The sequence below is a fragment of the Malus sylvestris genome, chromosome 8 (assembly GCF_916048215.2).
Source record: "Malus sylvestris chromosome 8, drMalSylv7.2, whole genome shotgun sequence".
Classification (NCBI taxonomy): Eukaryota; Viridiplantae; Streptophyta; class Magnoliopsida; order Rosales; family Rosaceae; genus Malus; species Malus sylvestris.
The window spans coordinates 11,990,009-12,009,206 of NC_062267.1; the positions used below are offsets into that span (position 1 = coordinate 11,990,009).

General features: G+C 41.4%; 2 protein-coding genes and 1 long non-coding RNA gene across 13 annotated transcripts; 2 read left to right on the forward strand and 1 right to left on the reverse strand.

The window, feature by feature from the left end:
• Nucleotides 1-652: 652 nt before the first annotated feature.
• On the forward strand, nucleotides 653-4,400 carry LOC126632773 (uncharacterized). 5 transcript variants are annotated; one of them, XM_050303257.1, is made up of 4 exons: nucleotides 653-1,217; nucleotides 1,416-3,025; nucleotides 3,296-3,597; nucleotides 4,050-4,400. In XM_050303257.1, the coding sequence occupies exons 1-3, from the start codon at nucleotides 859-861 to the stop codon at nucleotides 3,583-3,585; spliced, it is 2,259 nt and encodes a 752-aa protein (XP_050159214.1). In that variant the 5' UTR covers nucleotides 653-858; the 3' UTR covers nucleotides 3,586-3,597; nucleotides 4,050-4,400. The 5 variants fall into 5 exon arrangements, with proteins under 5 accessions (XP_050159214.1, XP_050159211.1, XP_050159213.1 ...); XM_050303254.1 differs by having other exon boundaries at nucleotides 654-1,217; nucleotides 1,416-3,597; nucleotides 4,039-4,400; XM_050303256.1 differs by having other exon boundaries at nucleotides 654-1,217; nucleotides 1,416-3,592; nucleotides 4,039-4,400.
• A 589-nt stretch (nucleotides 4,401-4,989) lies between these two features.
• On the reverse strand, nucleotides 4,990-7,649 carry LOC126632775 (uncharacterized). 5 transcript variants are annotated; one of them, XR_007626822.1, is made up of 9 exons: nucleotides 7,368-7,648; nucleotides 6,780-7,022; nucleotides 6,329-6,437; nucleotides 6,185-6,230; nucleotides 5,964-6,049; nucleotides 5,824-5,882; nucleotides 5,371-5,499; nucleotides 5,127-5,257; nucleotides 4,990-5,095 (listed from the first exon to the last, which is right to left on the reverse strand). XR_007626822.1 is itself a non-coding variant. In XM_050303258.1 (8 exons), the coding sequence occupies exons 1-8, from the start codon at nucleotides 7,454-7,456 to the stop codon at nucleotides 5,254-5,256; spliced, it is 789 nt and encodes a 262-aa protein (XP_050159215.1). In that variant the 5' UTR covers nucleotides 7,457-7,649; the 3' UTR covers nucleotides 4,990-5,253. The 5 variants fall into 5 exon arrangements, 3 of the variants coding, with proteins under 3 accessions (XP_050159215.1, XP_050159218.1, XP_050159216.1); XR_007626821.1 differs by having other exon boundaries at nucleotides 5,127-5,260; nucleotides 7,368-7,646; XM_050303258.1 differs by having other exon boundaries at nucleotides 4,990-5,281; nucleotides 7,368-7,649.
• A 7,146-nt stretch (nucleotides 7,650-14,795) lies between these two features.
• LOC126632776 (uncharacterized) lies at nucleotides 14,796-16,490 on the forward strand. 3 transcript variants are annotated; one of them, XR_007626823.1, is made up of 4 exons: nucleotides 14,796-15,186; nucleotides 15,632-15,729; nucleotides 15,813-15,910; nucleotides 16,086-16,490. It is a non-coding gene; the product is annotated as an uncharacterized LOC126632776 (long non-coding RNA). The 3 variants fall into 3 exon arrangements; XR_007626824.1 differs by lacking the exon at nucleotides 15,813-15,910; XR_007626825.1 differs by lacking the exon at nucleotides 15,632-15,729.
• The last annotated feature ends 2,708 nt before the right edge of the window (nucleotides 16,491-19,198 follow it).

The window sequence follows — 19,198 nt, forward strand, 5'->3', positions numbered from 1 at the left end:
TCAGAGATCTTTGACAAAGTTACCCTTGATATCCCAAAAGCTGAGATTGCATCTGAAAAGTGCCAACAAACTTTATTCAGGAAAGGCTTTTGAAATTCAAAGAGCGGTGCCTCTTTGATTTCTAAATAAGTGGTCATGTTGCATCTTCTTTTATAGAGGCATCAATTGTGTTCAGAAAACACACTGAGACAATTGCTGTGTGTAGAAATTTTTTTTTTTTTTTTTCTTGCACTTCTGAGATTTATCTGACCTATTTTTTTCTTTATTATTTCTGAAAATGACTTGCCCATCTGACCGTCGTTTTGATTTGAATGTTGTGGAAGATGCAAACATGTCTCCTCAAGACAACATATGGCACCCATGTCAAAGCAGTTTAATCAAATTTGCCAATTTAAAAAAGGACAAATGTTTAGCCTAAAAGATATAAAAAAAATTGTAAAGGATTCTAATTTCCTCAAAAAAAAAAAAAAAAAAAAAAAAAGAAAAAAAAAAAGCAAATTACCACAAGCGTCAGCGTGCAAGTTAATGATAAGCGTAGGGATCAAAAGAAATTTATCCACTAACGTTAGAACTTCTAACTTAGAAGTTTATTAGACCGGGTTTAACATTGTAATGCAAAAGATTGAACCGGTCCGTTATGTGTCTTTCCCCTACATAATTATCTTCTCCTCCGCTCCGTTACACGAAGACAATAAGAGAGAGCGACGGCGGTGACCAATCCAGATTTCCGTTTGTTTCCCCCCAAAAAACAATCGCTCGCAATTCTTCTTCAGGAAACACCTTCTTCCTCGTCTGTTTTTGTTTCTCCTCGATTTAGATCCGTTAATTTTCGGATCTAGGGTTTCGAAGGGGGGCGAGATGTACAACGGAATAGGGTTACAGACTCCGAGGGGGTCGGGGACCAATGGCTACATCCAGACCAACAAGTTCTTCATCAAATCGAGGACCGGGAAGGTCGCCGACTCCTCCCGTGGCTTCGACGACGACCAGGGTACCGGCGGCGTCACCAAGAAGCCCAACAGAGACATCCTCGAGCACGATCGAAAGCGCCAGATTGAACTCAAGCTCGTCGTCCTAGAAGATAAGCTCATCGATCAGGGTTTCACCGATGCTGAGATCGCCGAGAAGCTCGATGAGGCTCGGAAGACTCTCGAAGCCGCCGCCGCGGCTTCGGAAGAGGGTGGCGGACCCGGCGCCGTTGTGGTTTCCGATAAGAAGTAAGTTTGCTATCTCCTTTTTTTGGTTAAAAGTATGAAAACTTGAGACAAAGATTTCAATTTTGAATAATATTTAGTCTCTTATATTTATGATTAGTGTCATTTGGATGCGAATGCGACTTTGCTATGTAACAGTGTGATTAAAAGTTGATTAACCCGAAGAATATTGAACAACTTTGTATTTTGTTACTTAAATAGGGTTTCAGATACACAGACCCACCAAATTGCTGCTAGGAAGGAGAAGCAAATGGAAACATTAAGAGCTGCTCTTGGGCTAGCTGCGCCCGAATCAGCTGACAAGAATACTGATGAGATCGAAGAGGGACAGATAAGTAGTCGAAAGAAAGGTCCAGAAGATGATGGCAAGTTTCAAGAGAGAAGTGAGCATGCATTTTTGGACAGGGACTACGTGCGGAACAAACATGGGGAGGAAAAGCAGAAATCTGAAAAGGATGATAAGAAAAAGAGTGTTAAAGAATCTAGGCGGAACAAGAAGGAGGAAAGCAGGAAGAGAAGGCATAAGTATGATTCTTCCGATACCGAAAGCAGCGGTAGTCCTCCTCCCAAGGCTGATAAAAAGAAGAGTCGTGGAAGTAGCAGCAGTGGCGAAGATGATTCTGAAGTTGAACTTGACAAGAAGCACAAGGTTGCGAAGAAGCATGAGAAGAGAAGAAGTAAGAGCTCTGATGATTCTGATTCTGCTTCAAGTGATGATGATGCTAGGAGGAACGGTGCAAGAAAGAAAGTTGAAAATTTCAAAAAGCCTCAAAGGAGGCAAGATTTAGATGAAGATGATTCTGAAGCTGATGTTGGAAAGAGGCAGAAGGTTGTTAAGAAACATAGTAGGAGCAGAAGGGATGGCACTGATGATTCTGATTCTGCTTCGAGTGACGATGATGCCAGGAGCGGCGGTGCAAGAAAGAAAGTTGAGAAATTCAAAAAACCTCAAAGGAGGCACGATTCAGGTGAAGATGATTCTGAAGCTGATGTTGGCAGGAAGCAGAAGGTCGTTAAGAAACATAGTAGGACCAGAAAGGATGACACTGATGATTCTGATTCTGCTACCAGCGATGAGGATGCTAGGAGGGACAGTTCGAGAAAGCAAGTAGAGATATTTAAAAAACCTCAAAGGAGGCATGACGCAGATGAAGATGATTCTGAAGCTGATGTTGGCAAAAAGCAGAAGGTTGATAAGAAGCATATTAAAAGTAGAAGGTATGAGACTGATGATTCTGATTCTGCTAGCAGTGATGATGGTGCCAAGGACAGATCCAGAAGGGAAGTAGAGAAATCCAAACTATCTCGTAGGAGGCATGATTCAGATGAAGATTCTGATTCTGAAGAGAAGGGGTTAAGATCTAATGCAGTTGAAGGTTATGAAATAAGTCGTCAAATTGATGATGACAGGTATTGTCCAAACAGGGATGATCAGAAATATTCAGGATTGGAAAGACCTAGAGGAGGGCGCGAGGACAAAATTTACAGCAAAGATGTTGAACCAGAAGGGGGTAGTACAAGAGTCAATCAGGATTATGAAGAGAGAGGAGTTAAAACCTACACCAAGGATGATCAGGAACACAAAGCGAGAAAGCATGGAAGGTATGAAGAGGATGATGTAGGGCATGGAAGGCACAGCAAGGATGAAGAGCACAGGGGAAGGAAGCATGGAAGAGACGAAGAGGATCGTGGAGGGCGTGGAAGGCACAACAAGGATGAAGAATACAAGCGAAGGAAGCATGGGATAAATGAAGAGGAAACTGAGTACAGAAAGGTGGAGGATAACAAAGAGGAGCTTGGAAATAGAAAACCTAGAAAAATGGAGGAAGAACGGGGAAATAAGGATATGGATAGAGACATGGATTACATGAGAGCAAAATATGATGATTCTCGATCAATTGAGAGGAGGCGCGAAAGTGAAAAACGTAATGGAAGAGATGGAGAGGATCGTGGAGGGCGTGGAGGGCGTGGAAGGCATGATAAGGATGAAGAGTATAAGGGAAGGAAGCATGGAAGAGATGAAGAGGAAAACGAGTACAGAAAGGTGGAGGATAACAAGGAGGAGCTTGGAAATAGAAAACCTGGAAAAATGGAGGAAGAACAGGGAAATAAGGATGTGGATAGAGACATGGATTACAGGAGAGCGAAGTATGATGATTCTAAATCAATTGAGAGGAGGAATGGAGAGGATGTTGAAGAGGAGCGTGGGAATAGAAGGCCGGGAAAAGTAGAAGAAAGAGGAAGTAAAGAGACTGAAAGGGATAGACACCTTGATTACAAGAGAGCAAGATATGATGATTCTAGATCAAGCGAGAGAAGGAGATATGGAAGTGACAAACATAATGATGGTCGTTCCAGGCATCGAGACTGATATGGTGGTAAGGTATATACTATCCTCTATTGAACTTTACATTCACTGATATTGTGGCATCGGGAGTACATTTGGTTGTCATTCTCTGCGAAATCTGGAAAACCATTTGTTTTGTTACTGAAAAACCTACTGTGCATAGATTGCCATGCTTTTATCTCCACGTTTATACTGTTTTAATAGCTGTGTTGTACGCTAGCTTCCTTTTTGCAAAGCAGAGAATCCTGTAATGAGAGTAGTAAACCTCTGATCAAACGTACTGGTTTATAACTTTATCTGCAAGAAAGTATGCCTTTATATATTATGGCAGCGGCACGCTCGTAGTGTCCACATGGTATTTCTATTAAGTCAGTTTTGGCTCTTTGCAACTCATCTTCTACCCATGGTTTTCCGAATCAAGTGTTTAACGTTAGCAATATACGTTTCTAATATTGGTGGTTCTAATCCTGACATTAGTTATGTTGCAGGTTTTTATCGTGCCTAAGGCCTGTCAATGCTTGCTAAGACAATGGAGTCATTGACTACTGGGAGCTGAATGGAGATGGAATATTAGCTTGATAAGTTCACTGCATCGCACTTTGAGTTGTAATGTTTTGGTTGGATCTGTATGAAGATCGTGCAACTTATTTGTAGTATGGTTTAGTAACGCAGTTTATGTTATGCGGCAACATTTTAGCATTTTTGTTGGCCATCAGATCGAATGGTGTGATTTTATTTTGATATTTTCGCGAGTCTTATACTCGCCTCATTACAGGCATGCACGGAATACTTGGAGTTTGTTATCTGTAAGAAAATGAAATCTGGTGGTGTTGGCCTTATTAGCATCTGGATGCCATGGAAAAATGGAACCGTTGTGACCGTTGTTGACGAAAAGCTAGCCTCGCTTAATCCTTTTCTGTTTCTTTTGTAACAAGCATCATATGCATAATTGGTAAAACCTTGAGCATGTCAACCGTACAATCTTCACTTGTAGGGATGGGTCACCATTAAGTCCATAATTATTAGGGATTTGATGCAAATATGAGGTGTCACAAAATATAAGCCAACTATATTCGGAATTGGCTACAATGCTTACACGTATTTAATACGATCACCATCTGATTGTTGGACCTCCGCGAAAATTTCCTGAAGAGCGTGTAGGTTACTCTCAAGTCCAGCACCGGGCATCTAAACATAATTTCAGACATGAAAATGGTCCGAAGAATAGAAGTTTGACTTTTGTATGCACAAAATGTACACTTCCTTCCACCCTCCTTCCTTCTTCCCAGTAAGCTGGGGACCTTTGTTAGGCTCCGGCGGTCGTCCATTTCTAAGGAAGAAAGGCAGGGCATTATTCTTCCCTTCCCTTCCCTTTTCCTTATGATGCACTTGAATAAGTAGTTTGGCTTCAAATTGATAGGGACTTGATTCGAGCAATTCAAACTAGATGAATGAAATTGAGTTCAAAGTATAACTACACGAGCAAAATTGTCGTTTCATCTTCTTTTCAAAACGCAGTTGAAATATGGTCATGTACAGATCCCTGGAATCCCTTGGTGAACTGATACACTTGAGATATCTTGATTTATCTTGTAATCCCTTGGAGGGTTTGCTGAACAATGTGCCCAGGTTACGCAATCTGCAAACACGTGCCCTCGCTCGTTGCAATCGGCTTTAAATTAGATGGCAAGGTCACCTACTGAAAAAAGGGGAATACGAACTGTCAAGCACAGATAAGGCTGCATTATCAGTTGTGATTTTTAACATAATTTCGGACACGAAAAATGGTCGGAGGGATAGAAAATCTACCTCTCTCTATGCATGAATGGACCACTTTTTGAGACATCCTGTAACTGTTCATCAATCCATTTTCCATAATCTTGTAGTAGTTGCTGCAGAAGCAATGGCACCAGCCGATCTACCAACGCTTGCATCATTCTGCATTGTCATCACACTTCCACAGTTAGCAACAAAGATGCATTCTCAACATATAAATACCTAATTTGCAAGTATTTTCTCTATTTTCGGTTATTAAATCGGTGTCTAAACCTTGAATCTCTACCCTCACCACGCAAGTTGCATATGCCATGCTATTTGAGATAAGGCTTGTGGGTTGGGACAAGGAAATTCTCATTCGCAACAAAATGGCACGAAGAACCCTAAGTGCTAACCAAGGAACCATCAAAATGTCTCTTCCGGAAAGCTCAACTGAGCCACAGGGCCTTGTATATCTGAATGAAGTTTATTTAATGAAGTGCTTACAGATTTCCAGGACGCTCAACAGCTGATACCGGCATCATATTAAAAGGGCGTGTATATATCTGCACAAAAAACATGATGATGTTTTTAACCATCGGCTATTGAGCGAAAAGAAAAAAAAAATCAAAGGGAAAATTAACAACCTCAAGTGTGAGTTGCAACTTCACATCAACCTCCAAAAACGATTCAGAGTTGTTCGTGTCCCACGACATGTGATTAGTCATGAATGCTGTACAAAGAAACCACAGATTAAAAGAAAATTTTATACTGAGAAGTTAACAGTTTTCTTGTAAAATTCTCTATTCCCATGGATTAAATCCTAGTCCTCCAGAAGTTACGAGATTCTCACCGAATTATTATTCACCTGAAAAATGGCTGTTTTGGCGTTCCAAAGCTTCCGAACCCTCAAACTGCAAACCATGATAGGTAAATACTTCAGTGAATAACTTGATACAAAAATTAGTTCTCCAAAGGAGCTTCTGCAACAAACGGATGATATGAAACTTACCCTGCAAGAAAGCATCTCAACTATACAATCTTCATTTGTTGGGGTTACTCTCAAGTCCAGAACTGGAGCAGCTTCATAATTCAAAAGCTTAAGTTTTGGCAGAGTGCACCTGCACAAACAACCACGGACATGCATTTTATGAAACAGAAACTTGGCTCGCGTACTTTCACTTTGATTTCAACTTCATCCATGTAGTTTCAATTGTCCAAATCAAGCCCTCCATAACTAACAGTGAGTCGCTCGCAATCTTGTCCAAAATTACAGTTAATCAATTTGAAACAAGCAAAAGAACTTACTTCGTCCAAGTTTTTCAAATGAACACAACAAATAAAGGCTCCTTGAAAACAAAAATTAATGCATATGGAGGAAGTCAAGCATGCGAAAACTAGAAACTAAAAACGATATGGTTATCAAACGGGTCCTAAACAAGCAAGAGGAAGAGAATGCTGACCTATAAGTATCAGCATCAAGGGATTGAAAACTTTCCAAGGCTCTGGTGTTGAGCATGGCTTCAATGCCTGATTGGTGGCTCAAAAACTCACTGATGTGAAAACTCTTGCTTCCGACATCGTAACTTGGCAGCTTAATTCTTTCCTTCTTTGTAGCACACAAATTTGCTACTTTATTTCCATTTGACTCTGAACTTATAAACTTCGTTGCTTTTGAAGTTGGCTTTATCACCTCAATTTTCTTCCTGCAACAAAATTAACAACTTTCTCAAATTATAAGCAAATACTATACTTCCTACACTCCCTGGTTACTTTCATACAAAACAATGCAAGGAGCTTGTAGCTCAAAGCGGTTAAGAGCATTTACCCCGCATTCGGGATTCTGGGTTCGAATTTCCCCTCCCAATATCACTTGTATCAAAACTAATGATTGAAAGAAATAGCGGACTTTGACTCGGCCAAGTTGGCTACAACAACATGCGCTCTCCCTCTTTTTACCAAAGTTCGGATCTCCCTCCCCGTATTTTAAATTAATTAAGTGTAGATTATGGCTAGAATTAGAAAAGGGAAAAATTGAAGAGCATAAGAACCTGGTGTTGAAGATAGGAATAGCAGAGGATGGGAATGAGGCACAGCCATGCAGTACTCCTTCATGCCACTTGATTGTTTGTGTCATCATATACTCAGAAGAATAAAAGAAATTGTAGCAAAATTATTATTATTATTTTAATTTCTGTTTGGTTGACGAGAAAAAATGGAGAGAAAGCTCGCCAGTTTGTAAGCTGGAAGAAGGAAGAGCTAAGCAGTGCATTCTTGTGTTGTGTTGAAAATTACGGAAATGCCACTGGAGTGCATGAGGCCATTCAGATTTCAGATAAGGTAGGAGCAGTGGGAGTAGGATGATGAAAAGGAAAGCCATTGACAACTCAGCGCAAAATAATTCATACGCTACAGAACTTTACAATTTTGCTAGTGAAAAAAAAATTGAAGTTTTACCGTAAATTAATTAACAATATGAAGAGTAGTTTAACTTCTTCTAAGTATTGCTCTAAAAATCTCAGCTAGCTCCACCTAGGCGTTAGGTAGGCTGGCCACTGCTCTGATGATTCCCTAAGGTATCATTTGGTACATGGAATGGGATGGAACTGAGTGGGACGAGGCATTTCATCCCACGTTTGGTGCGCCTAAAATGAGTGGAACGCGTTGTTCCATGGGACGAATTTTGAGTGAATTTTTGTTCCGCCTCACCCCTTGGAACCATGGAAGAAAATATCAATAATATCGGCGAAATATCGTCGATATTATCGGTTTTTCAGGTAATGGATATTTAAATAGGTATCCAAATGGTTTTCGGCAAAATATCGCGATATTTTTTTAACCGTGCTACTCGGAGAAGAACGCCGGAGCTTCTACAGCTCCGGCCGACCACAAACAAGGGTTCTAGACCCCGATCTAGGTATCAAACAAAAGCACGAGACGAGAGGAGTGCGTTTATACCTTCCATTTGCCGTGAAACGACCCGTGGTGGTCGGAAAACCTCTCGACACCCACGGTCTCGCCGGAGATGGGTGTGCCTATTCCCGGGCTGATTCCGTGCTAAATCCTTGGTAAAAAGGACAGAATAACCTCAATAATCACATCCAAGCAACAAACCAACACGGAAAGAGAGGTTCGAGGCTTACCTAACCATAACCCATGAAGAACTCGCCGGAGGTTCTTGGGGTTTCGTCGAGTTGCGCAGCGACGGGAGAGAGAGAAAGAGAGAGAGAGAGACGACGGCGTGTAGAAGGTGATGACGATGCCGTCGACGGAGTACCACGAAGGGTGTGCGTGGGTGCTCTCGGGTGTGGGTCAAAGGGTGAAAGAGTGAGGGTCTTCGAGAGAGGGAGAGTGAGTGCAGAGAAGAAAGAAGGAGAAAGAGGTCACGGGGTGGGGAGAGAGAGAGATACGTGAGGGTGCTAGGGTGCTGCCATGTGGTAGCTTGAGAGAATTTGGAAATCAAGATGAATGGTCCAGATTTGGTTAAGATATGGGACTAAAACGATAATTTCATAATTATTTGGGGAACCACGAAAATATATAAAAATTTGGGGTTGGGTTGTTACAGTGTGTCTGTGCGTGTGTGTGTAGAAGTGGGGTGCACTTTGAAGTGTCTGTGTGTAGAAGTGGGGTGTGTGTGTGTGTTATCCGAGAGAAGAAAAAAAAAATCCAAACCTGCTTTCAAAATATCCAGGCTATGTGTCAGTCTGTGTGTGTTATCTGAGAGAAAAAAATGCAATATATAAAGTGTAAAATATTGTACTAATTCATTATATATAATAATTGTGGTGTCTTTAAACTTTTTTCATTAATTACTACATATTTTTTACACTCACAATGTTTGCCAGCTCGCTATATAATCAATTTAAATCAGTTAAATCCATCATGCAATGCATTTCTATCCAATTTTTTGTGATAAACTAATAGATAATTGACTAAATAAACATCTTGCAAAGTTTCAATTAAAATTTCCAAGTTTTTCTTACAATTTTCGTGGTTTCCATGTAATTTTTATCGATATCGATATTTTACCGATATTTCCATCGATATTTCCGTGTTTTCAGACTACCGATATTTCCGATATTACCGATATTTAATACCTTGCCTGGAACTACTCGTTCCACATCCGTATAACACAAAATTATAACATCTCTGTCTCCTTCTTCCTCCTTGTTTCCATCCGAGAGCATCTTTGCTCCCTCTCCGTTCCGTCCCATCCCGTCCCGTCCCATTATGTTCCGTCCCGTCTCGTCTGCATACCAAACGATACCTAAGTATTAGGTGGCTTGTAGAATTTGGTCCCTCCCTGATGTAGGTCTCACATATTATTCACCATTTTGCAATCTTCTCGTTAGTTATATCAATGTATGAATAGTGGTGTTAGGTCAATTAACTAAAACAATATGCTTGCTCTCTTGCACCTATGTTCGAATATTCCTTTTTTAAGTTAAAATAATTTAGAAAGTCAATGGATCGCTATTTCTTGGGCATTCACTTAATTAACACGATGAGAACTCCTTTTTTTTCGGAGTTTTAATGAAAAGGGTCTGGCACTGTTTATTCTTAATCAAAAGGACATTTTGTGTATAAAAAGTGTATAATGGATCAGGCTCTTTTCTTTATTTACTCTTATGCCATTACAGCGGGGTCCACAATAATGTTGACATTTCTGTCTGGGAATACATTATTTTACATTATGTTATTAAACTTATGCTAATTTACAGCCAGCTCTTCATGTTTCCATCATGTTGTCGATGTTATGTAGCTCTTCTTCTGTCAAATTATTCCAGTACTATTCATCACCTTCTACTAGCTCTGCATCTCTTTCTCTATCTTCTTTCACCTTGTAGTACATTTCTACTGTTTCTTCTTTGAAATTTTAAGGCTTCCAATAAGGCTGATGACTGATTCTTAACTTGCTGTAAATATACATCTCTTCTTCCTCTACTACTAATACCATATCATACCTAAAGTCTTCAAACTCATCTAAGGCAAACATTTGGATCCCTCTAAATTTTAAAATATCTTTGTATGAAGGAGCCTATGTGAGGAGATAGGGAATAGTCTAAAAGACTCTTCACTAATCATGGTTATATGACTAGCTTTCTCCTTATGCATATGTACATACCAATATGGAGGACTACTAATAAAGCTTATGCAAATTTCTTTCCACCTTTCCAGATAATCTTCTGCTACTTTTATAAGTTTTTCAGGAAATGATTCTACTTGAGAAATACGGTTAATGAATATTTTATCAAGATAACCAAACTCTAATAGTAAGGCAGGGGTAACTTCTATCACATTATGCTTTTTCTGATGCTCATAACTAAAATGTCATGGTTTAAAATCTCTCATGTTAATCCTGACCACAGTTATGCTAACCTCTAGTTTACAAATACAATTATATGTACTATCACAAAGATATGGTAGATACATCTTTGTAATAATATTCATCCCTAATTTTGGATCAAAGATGGACTGATACAAGGCACATTGTAATTGTAATTGTAATTCTTTCATTGACTGTGATGCTCTGCTCAGGATCTCATTTTGCATATCTGTTGATATTATTCTTAATTTTTCTTTTGAAATTTCTTCTGATAAAATATCATCTAATATTAATTCTGTTGATGCACAAAATCAGCGAAGACTTTGGTACAACAGAAAGTGTCAGGTTTTGTGACCTTCGCTTGGTTGCTTCGGTCACTAGTGAGGATAAGTACGTAAATGAATAGAGACAGAGAAGCAAACACAGGATGTACGTGGTTCACCCAGATTGGCTACGTCCACGGAGTAGAGGAGTTCTTATTAGTAGTGAAGGGCTTACACAAGTACAAAGGATCAAGCTCTCAATTTAGTGAGTTCTTGTGAATGATTTAATCCAAAATGGCATTAGGCAATATTGTGGGGGAATGACCCCTATTTATAGAAAAACTTGTAGCTTTGTCACATTGACATGTGTCATGTTATGATTGGTTCTTGATGTTGACACGTGCTGCGCTCTGATTGGCTTCTAATCTTGACACGTGTCGAGTAGTGATTGGCCTCCTGGTCGGAGGGGAACTCTTCTGGGTCCTTGACAGTATAGCGTTGGCCGGTGCTCGGTAGTTTCGGGATTGGTCAAGTATGGTACAAACAGTGCTCCCCTAAGTTCCCGAGTGAGGGAAACTCCTCGGTTGGGGACTTGCAAGATCCAATCCCTTGAGTAATCACGAAACTTCTAAGTACCGAAGTGTGGTCTGATCTTCATCTGCCCTTCTCTGGAAGTACCTTTCCTCCATCCGGAAATGGTGTATTTAGCTGATGTTGACGCACAAGGTAATGTATCAATTTCACTTGAAGCTTAGTTGTAGTTTCGGGCTTAGTCAAGTGTGATTCAAACCCTATAGTAGGAGTCCCCCAAGTCGCCGAGCTAGGAGATCTGCCGAAAGAGGTGACAGACAAGGTAAGCAGTCAAACTTCCAAGTAAGCAACCCAGGATCAGAGGTTTGACTTCGGCTTCCGGTTGATTGTTCTCCTTCTCCTTGTCTCTCATTCAACTGCCAGGATAAGGAGAAGCAAATGGATAAAAGATGATATGAGATACTTTTGCTTTTGAAGAAGTAACTTTCCACAGGCTTATTCATGAACTGTGCTGGAGGGTTTTCTGGTGCCCTTCAGAGTATAAGGCCGATTCAAAAATTTGAGGGTCAAAACAAGTCCATCAAATCTAGAGTACGTTCGACCTTGATGATATGGGATACTTTTGCTGTTGACGGAATAATGAATGTGGTATGGAAAGGTGTCGTGCTGTAGTGATCTGTTTCAGCTCACCGTTGAACCTTCTGCTTCAATCTTTTGCATGGCAGAAGTGGTGTGCAACCTTTGCATTTAAATGGTCCTTCAGAACATTCCTTCATAGTGACTCATCCACGCTTGGCAGCTTCAGTGTAAAGAGCCAATATCTGATCAACTGTCATGAGGTATTTGCCGGTGGAATTCGTGACCTTGACAGCAGTTGAGGATGAGTACTCGAGAGCAATGCTAAGTAAGCAACCAGGCAAAGGCTCCAGGCAGTCAGTTCCAAATTGGAGGTTTGATTTCAGGTTCCGACTGACTGCTCTCTTTCTCCTTGTCCTGCAGGTGTGGACAAGGACAAAGACAAAGACAGGGAGAAAGCATGATATGGGATACTCTTGCTTTCGATCCTGATGATATGAGATACTCTTGTTCTTGGTGTGGCTTATTTGCTGAGGTATTATAGGGGGGAAATAAAGCTGAGTATTTCGAGAGGTTATGTTGAGGGTGCCTTTTCGAATGCGAGAAAGGGTTGAGCATTTTTGCAGGTTTGCCTGTCCGTTGAGGAGGGAGGTTAATGTATATAGGGATTTCCCAATAACAAGTAGTAATGCTATTCCTTTACCCTTCTTGGTCACAGCAATGTAATGGAAGCTGCCAGCTTCACGTGTTTTAATTTTGTCAGAGCACTTTGAAAAAGTGGTATGTGGTATCTGGAAAGCTGATGTTACGTGTGAAGATTACAGACAAGCTTTATCTAAGGAAATCTGGCTCTCGAAGTTCTGAGAGTTGTGCCTCTTCAGTTTTCGAACAAGCAATCCCGTCGAGGATCTGACTCTCGAGATTCGGAAAGCGGTGCTACTCCGGTTTTTTAGAAAGTAATTATGTTGGGAGTCTTTTCTCGAATGTGAGTAAAGGTTGGACGTTCTTGCCAACCTGTCTTGCCGCAAAACACGGAGGTCGACACACATAGGGACTTTCCAGTTGTCAAGTAGTGGTGCTGTTCCTTTACCCTTATGGGTAATAGTAGGGTAGCTGGAACTTCGAAATTCTCGTGCCTAAACTTTGTCAGAGATCTTTGACAAAGTTATATGTGGTACCCGAGGAGTTGATGGTGCATATGGAGAGCGGTGATTGAACAGTAAGATTCACGTGCTTTCTACTTCACCAGAAATCTTCGACAGAGTGCCCGTAATTTCCGCAAAGCTGATTGTGCATGTGATAGGTGCTGACGAGGCTGAAAAAGCAGGTGCTTCTTCGATTTCTGAGATCGGCCCTCGTGGTCTCTGAGCAGCCCAGCTTTTGAGAAAGCAAACGCCTCTTCGATTTCTGAGATCGGCCCTCGTGGTCTCTGAGCAGCCCAGCTTTTGAGAAAGCAAACGCCTCTTCGATTTCTGAAGCTCCGTCGAGTGCAGATTTTTATAGAGGCTGGCATTAAGTTCCACAGCACACTTGAATCTCTACCAGTAGAAGCTCATTTCTTGCACTTCTAAGATCTTGATTTGTCTGACCTCTTCCTTCTTCAACATATTTGAAAATGTCTGGACCCTCCGACCGTCGCTTTGACTTGAACCTTGGAGAAGAGACAGCCACGCCTTCTCCAGACAACATATGGCGCCCATCCTTCATATCCCCTACTGGTCCTCTTACCGTTGGGGATTCTATGATGAAGAATGATATGACCGCTGCAGTGGTGGCCAGGAACCTTCTCACTCCCAAAGATAACAGACTACTTTTCAAACGGTCTGATGAGTTGGCTGTTAAGGACTCTCTGGCTCTTAGTGTTCAATGTGCAGGTTCTGTGTCTAATATGGCCCAACGCCTATTTGCTAGAACCCGCCAAGTTGAATCATTGGCTGCTGAAGTGATGAGTCTCAAACAGGAGATTAGAGAGCTCAAGCATGAGAATAAGCAGTTGCACCGGCTCGCCCATGACTATGCTACAAACATGAAGAGGAAGCTTGACCAGATGAAGGAATCTGATGGTAAGGTTTTACTTGATCATCAGCGGTTTGTGGGTTTGTTCCAAAGGCATTTATTGCCTTCGTCCTCTGGGGCTGTACCTGGTAATGAAGCTTCAAATGATGAACCTCCAATGCCTCCTCCTTCTGGGGTTTTGTCAAGTACTGAGGCTCCGGATAACCACCCTCCGGTGCTTTCTCTTTCTGGGGCTCTACCGACTGCTGAGACTTCCCCTAAGCAACCTTTGTGAAGGCTCCCTTTTGTTTGTTTATTTTGACTCATGTATATGTACATATTTGTGGCTTATCGAAAATATTAATAAATAAGCTTTGCTTCATTTCAACATATTGTGTTAAATACACCAAAGCCTTCTTCATAAAGTTCTTTGAATTTTTGCTTTTGTTGAAACCTGTATTGTTGAAGCTTTGTGAGTGAAGCATGTAGTTTGAGGTAGTGTTCCCTTAATTTCCCGAGTGAGGAAAACTTCTCGGTTGGAGACTTGAAAAATCCAAGTCACTGAGTGGTTGTGAGACTGCCGAGTATCAAGGTGCAGTAGCATATGGTGGGAGTCCCCCAAGTCTTCAGGCGAAGAGAGTTGCCGAATGAGGTGTCTCGCGTGTTACTAATTTGTCAAAGTAACGAATCCTTGTTTCGATGTCACACATTCGTATATGCTTTATCTAAAAATATTTCCAACTTTTGTGTGTTTGATGCTGCATGCTATTGACTAGACAAGATCAAGTGCAATTAGTAGCTTTTCTCTCTTTTTCATCTTTTCTTTGGTGGAATTGCTTTTCGTTTCCACTAATCAGCCTGAGTGGATGCAAGATAACACCTTTCTCTATAGCTCAGATTGCAAAGTCGTCTTCATGAAAGTTTTTCCTTATCTTGTGAACTACAACATATCCAAATTTGAGATCCATCGGAGTAGTACAACTTCAGAAATTCAAGTATGATGAGTAACTGTTCATCAATGTTCTGTTAATCCGTCAGACTTGTTGTGAGCTTCGAAACTCCATTTTCTCTTTTTCAGATCAACATACTTTATTCATAGAAGTTGTTCCTCAGCTTGTGAACTACAACATATCCAAATTTGAGATCCATCGGAGCAGTATAACTCCAGAAATCCAGGTATGATGAATGACTGCTTATTATTTTTCTGTCAACCCGTCAGATTTGTTGTGAGCTTCGAAACTCCATTTTCTCTTGTTCAGATCGGTATGCTTTCTTCATTGAAGTTGTTCCTCAGCTCGTGAACTACAACATATCCAAATTTGAGATCTCTCGGAGCAGTATAACTCCAGAAATCCAGGTATGATGAATGACTGGTTATTATTTTTCTGTCAACCCGTCAGATTTGTTGTGAGCTTCGAAACTCCATTTTCTCTTGTTCAGATCGGTATGCTTTCTTCATTGAAGTTGTTCCTCAGCTCGTGAACTACAACATATCCAAATTTGAGATCCCTCGGAGCAGTATAACCCCAGAAATCCAGGTATGATGAATGACTGGTTATTATTTTTCTGTCAACCCGTCAGATTTGTTGTGAGCTTCGAAACTCCATTTTCTATTGTTCAGATCGGCATGCTTTCTTCATTGAAGTTGTTCCTCAGCTCGTGAACTACAACATATCCAAATTTGAGATCCCTCGGAGCAGTATAACTCCAGAAATCCAGGTATGATGAATGACTGGTTATTATTTTTCTGTCAACCCGTCAGATTTGTTGTGAGCTTCGAAACTCCATTTTCTATTGTTCAGATCGGCATGCTTTCTTCATTGAAGTTGTTCCTCAGCTCGTGAACTACAACATATCCAAATTTGAGATCCCTCGGAGCAGTATAACTCCAGAAATCCAGGTATGATGAATGACTGGTTATTATTTTTCTGTCAACCCGTCAGATTTGTTGTGAGCTTCGAAACTCCATTTTCTATTGTTCAGATCGGCATGCTTTCTTCATTGAAGTTGTTCCTCATCGTCTCTTTCATAACATATCAAAAATTCAGAATGAACTAATGGTTAAATATTTCCAGATCTTCGAAACATCACAGCAGCTTCGAAATCTGCAAGAATCCGACTGTCATGTTTGGAGCTTCAACACTTTAATTTCCGTCGCTCAAACAGAAATGGTTCCTTCTTGAAAGTTGTTCATATGCTCAAGAACTATAGGGTGTCCAAAATTCAGCTCCATTGGAGAAGAGCAGAGGTTGCAGAAATTTGATAGATGAAAGGAGGCGGAAGAGGGAGAGAGAGAAAAAGTCTCTTGGGTTGGATTTCTATTTTGGGGCAGATTCCAATTTTTGTAGCACCTTCATTATTGATGAATTGCTTGTACTTTTGTCCATTATGAAACTTGGGACTTTGGCTTGTTGTTGGATCTATTATAATATGTTTGGGAATATATATAAGTGAATAAATAAGAAGGAAAATTTTGGGCCCTTGTGGGTGTAAAACAAAAAATGTTTATGTTTACCCAAGTGTTTTTGTACAAGTTCAAGGACATCTTGGGTTTTGTGAACAAAATTTGTTTATTTGGAGCAAGGTTTTGTGTTGAAGCTTTGTAGGTGAAGCTTTGGTGTTGAAGCTTTCTAGGTGAAGCTTTGATGGTGAAGCTTTGTAGATGAAGCTTTGTAGATGAAGCTTTCTAGGTGAAGCTTTTTTAGGTGAAGCTTTGTAGGTGAAGCTTTTTTAAGTGAAGCTTTTCGGGTGAAGTTTTTTTTTTTTGGGTGAAGCTTTGTGGGTGAAGCTTTTTAGGTGAAGCTTTGTGGGTGAAGCTTTGTGGGTGAAGCTTTGGAGGTGAAGCTTTTCGGGTGAAGCTTTTTGGGTGAAGCTTTTTAGGTGAAGCTTTGTGGGTGAAGCTTTGGAGGTGAAGCTTTTCGGGTGAAGCTTTTTGGATGAAGCTGTTTTTTTTTTTTTTTTTTTTTTTTTTTTTGGCGCTTGACACGGTCTTCATTTGCTTGTTTTGTAGTGACTGTGGAAGACGGATTGCTTTCTGATTGAGAAGGGTTCCGGCATCGCTTGCTATGAATGTAAAAGAGTGAGGGCTGAGTTGGCTAAATTACCTCTTTATTGAATTCATTGCCAAATGGCCTTCATTACATAGGATGCCGAACGGCTATAGCTCAACACTTGTACATCGTGAGTCTATTTGTAGTAGTACTTCAAGTGATCAGCGTTCCATGGATGGCCAAGGGTCTTGCCATCGGAGCTTCTAAGTGTGTAAGAGCCAGGGCGACTGATGCCAATGACTTCATACGGTCCATCCCAGTTTGGACTAAGTGTGCCTTCACTCGGGACTCTGTCGCAGAGTAATCTTTTCTTTAAGACCCAGTCTCCTATTTTGAAAGAACGAGGCTTGACCCTAGAGTCATAATAGTTGGAGATGCGCTGCTTGTAGGCGACATTCCTCAAGTGAGCTTGGTTTCTGTGTTCCTCGACTAAATCCAAGTTGAGGGTGAGTTGTTTGTCATTTTCACTTTGAATGTAGTTCTGGACTCGGAATGTTGCTTGCTCGAGCTCAACAGGGACAACCGCCTCTGTGCCAAAGGCAAGTGAGAATGGAGTTTCTCCTGTTGAAGTCCGATATGAAGTGCGATATGACCAAAGAACTTGGGGTACAAATTCTGGCCAACAGCCTTTAGCTTTGTCCAAGCTGGTTTTCAAAGTGCGCTTGATTATTTTGTTGATGGCCTCAACTTGTCCATTAGACTGGGGATGAGCTGGAGAGGCAAAGCATAAGTTGATGTTGAACTTAGAGCAGAACAACCTGAACTTCTTGTTGTCAAACTGTCGCCCATTGTCAGTGACTATCGCATTGGGAATGCCGAATCTACAAAGGATGTTCTTCCACACGAAGTCTTCTATCTTTGCCTCAGTAATGGTTGCCAAGGGTTCTACTTCGGCCCACTTTGTGAAGTAGTCCACTGCAACGACTGCGTAACAGACTTTGCCCTTCCCTGCCGGCATTGGGCCGATCAAATCAAGTCCCCACTGGGCGAAGGGCCAAGGGCTGATCATAGGAGTAAGAGGCTCTGGAGGGGAATGAGGAATAGTTGCATATCGTTGACATTTGTCACATGAGCGGGATACTTTGATGGCATCCTGGTGGAGTGTTGGCCAGTAATATCCTTGGCGAAAAGTCTTGTGTGCTAGGGACCGAGATCCAGCATGATCTCCACAGACTCCCTCATGTATTTCCCGAAGGACGATTTCCGCCTCGGCAGGCGTAAGACACTTTAAGTATGGCAGGCTAAAACCTCGCTTATAGAGTTGATCATTGATGATCAGGTAACGGGTAGACTTGTATCGAATTTGCTTAGCCTGGACTTTATCATTTGGGAGGGTGCCATGAGCAAGGAAATTATAGATCGGGGTGATCCAACTATCCCCCTGTTGTAAGTTGCATACTTCTGCGGCCATGGTGCTTGGTGTTGCCAACAGTTCGACATGAATTTTTCTTCCAATCTTGTCTTCCACAGCTGAGGCGAGGCGAGCCAGGGCGTCTGCATGACTGTTTGCCGCTCGAGGAACTTGGGTGATCTGGTAGTGGAAGTGCTTGAGCAAAAGTTGTGTTTGCGCAAGATATGCTGCCATGGAGCTGTCCTTAGCATCAAAGTTGTTGGTAACCTGGTTGACCACTAATTGGGAGTCACTGAAAATATCAATTTGTTTAACCCCGAGGTGTTTGGCCAAACGTAATCCTGCTAGAAGGGCTTCATACTCGGCCTCATTGTTTGATGCCTTGAATTTGAAACGAAGAGCATACTCCATTGCTACTTTGTCGGGCGTAGTCAAGACTAGTCCCACTCCACAGCCCTGTTGGTTGGATGAGCCATCAACATACAGACTCCATGCTGAGGTCGTTGATTCTACTTTCTGAGCTTCCGATGGTAATGAAGCTACTGCTTCAGGTGTAGAAGCAATGTCAACAGGATATGTGAAGTCGGCGATGAAATCTGCTACTGCTTGACCTTTTTCGGCTGGTTTTGGTTGGTAGGAGATGTCAAACTCACCCAATGCTATCGCCCATTTGATCATTCGCCCTGAAGTGTCAGGACTTTGGAGTATCTGTCGAAGAGGATAATTGGTAAGCACGATGATGGAGTGCGCTTGGAAGTAAGGGCGGAGTTTTCGAGCAGACATAACC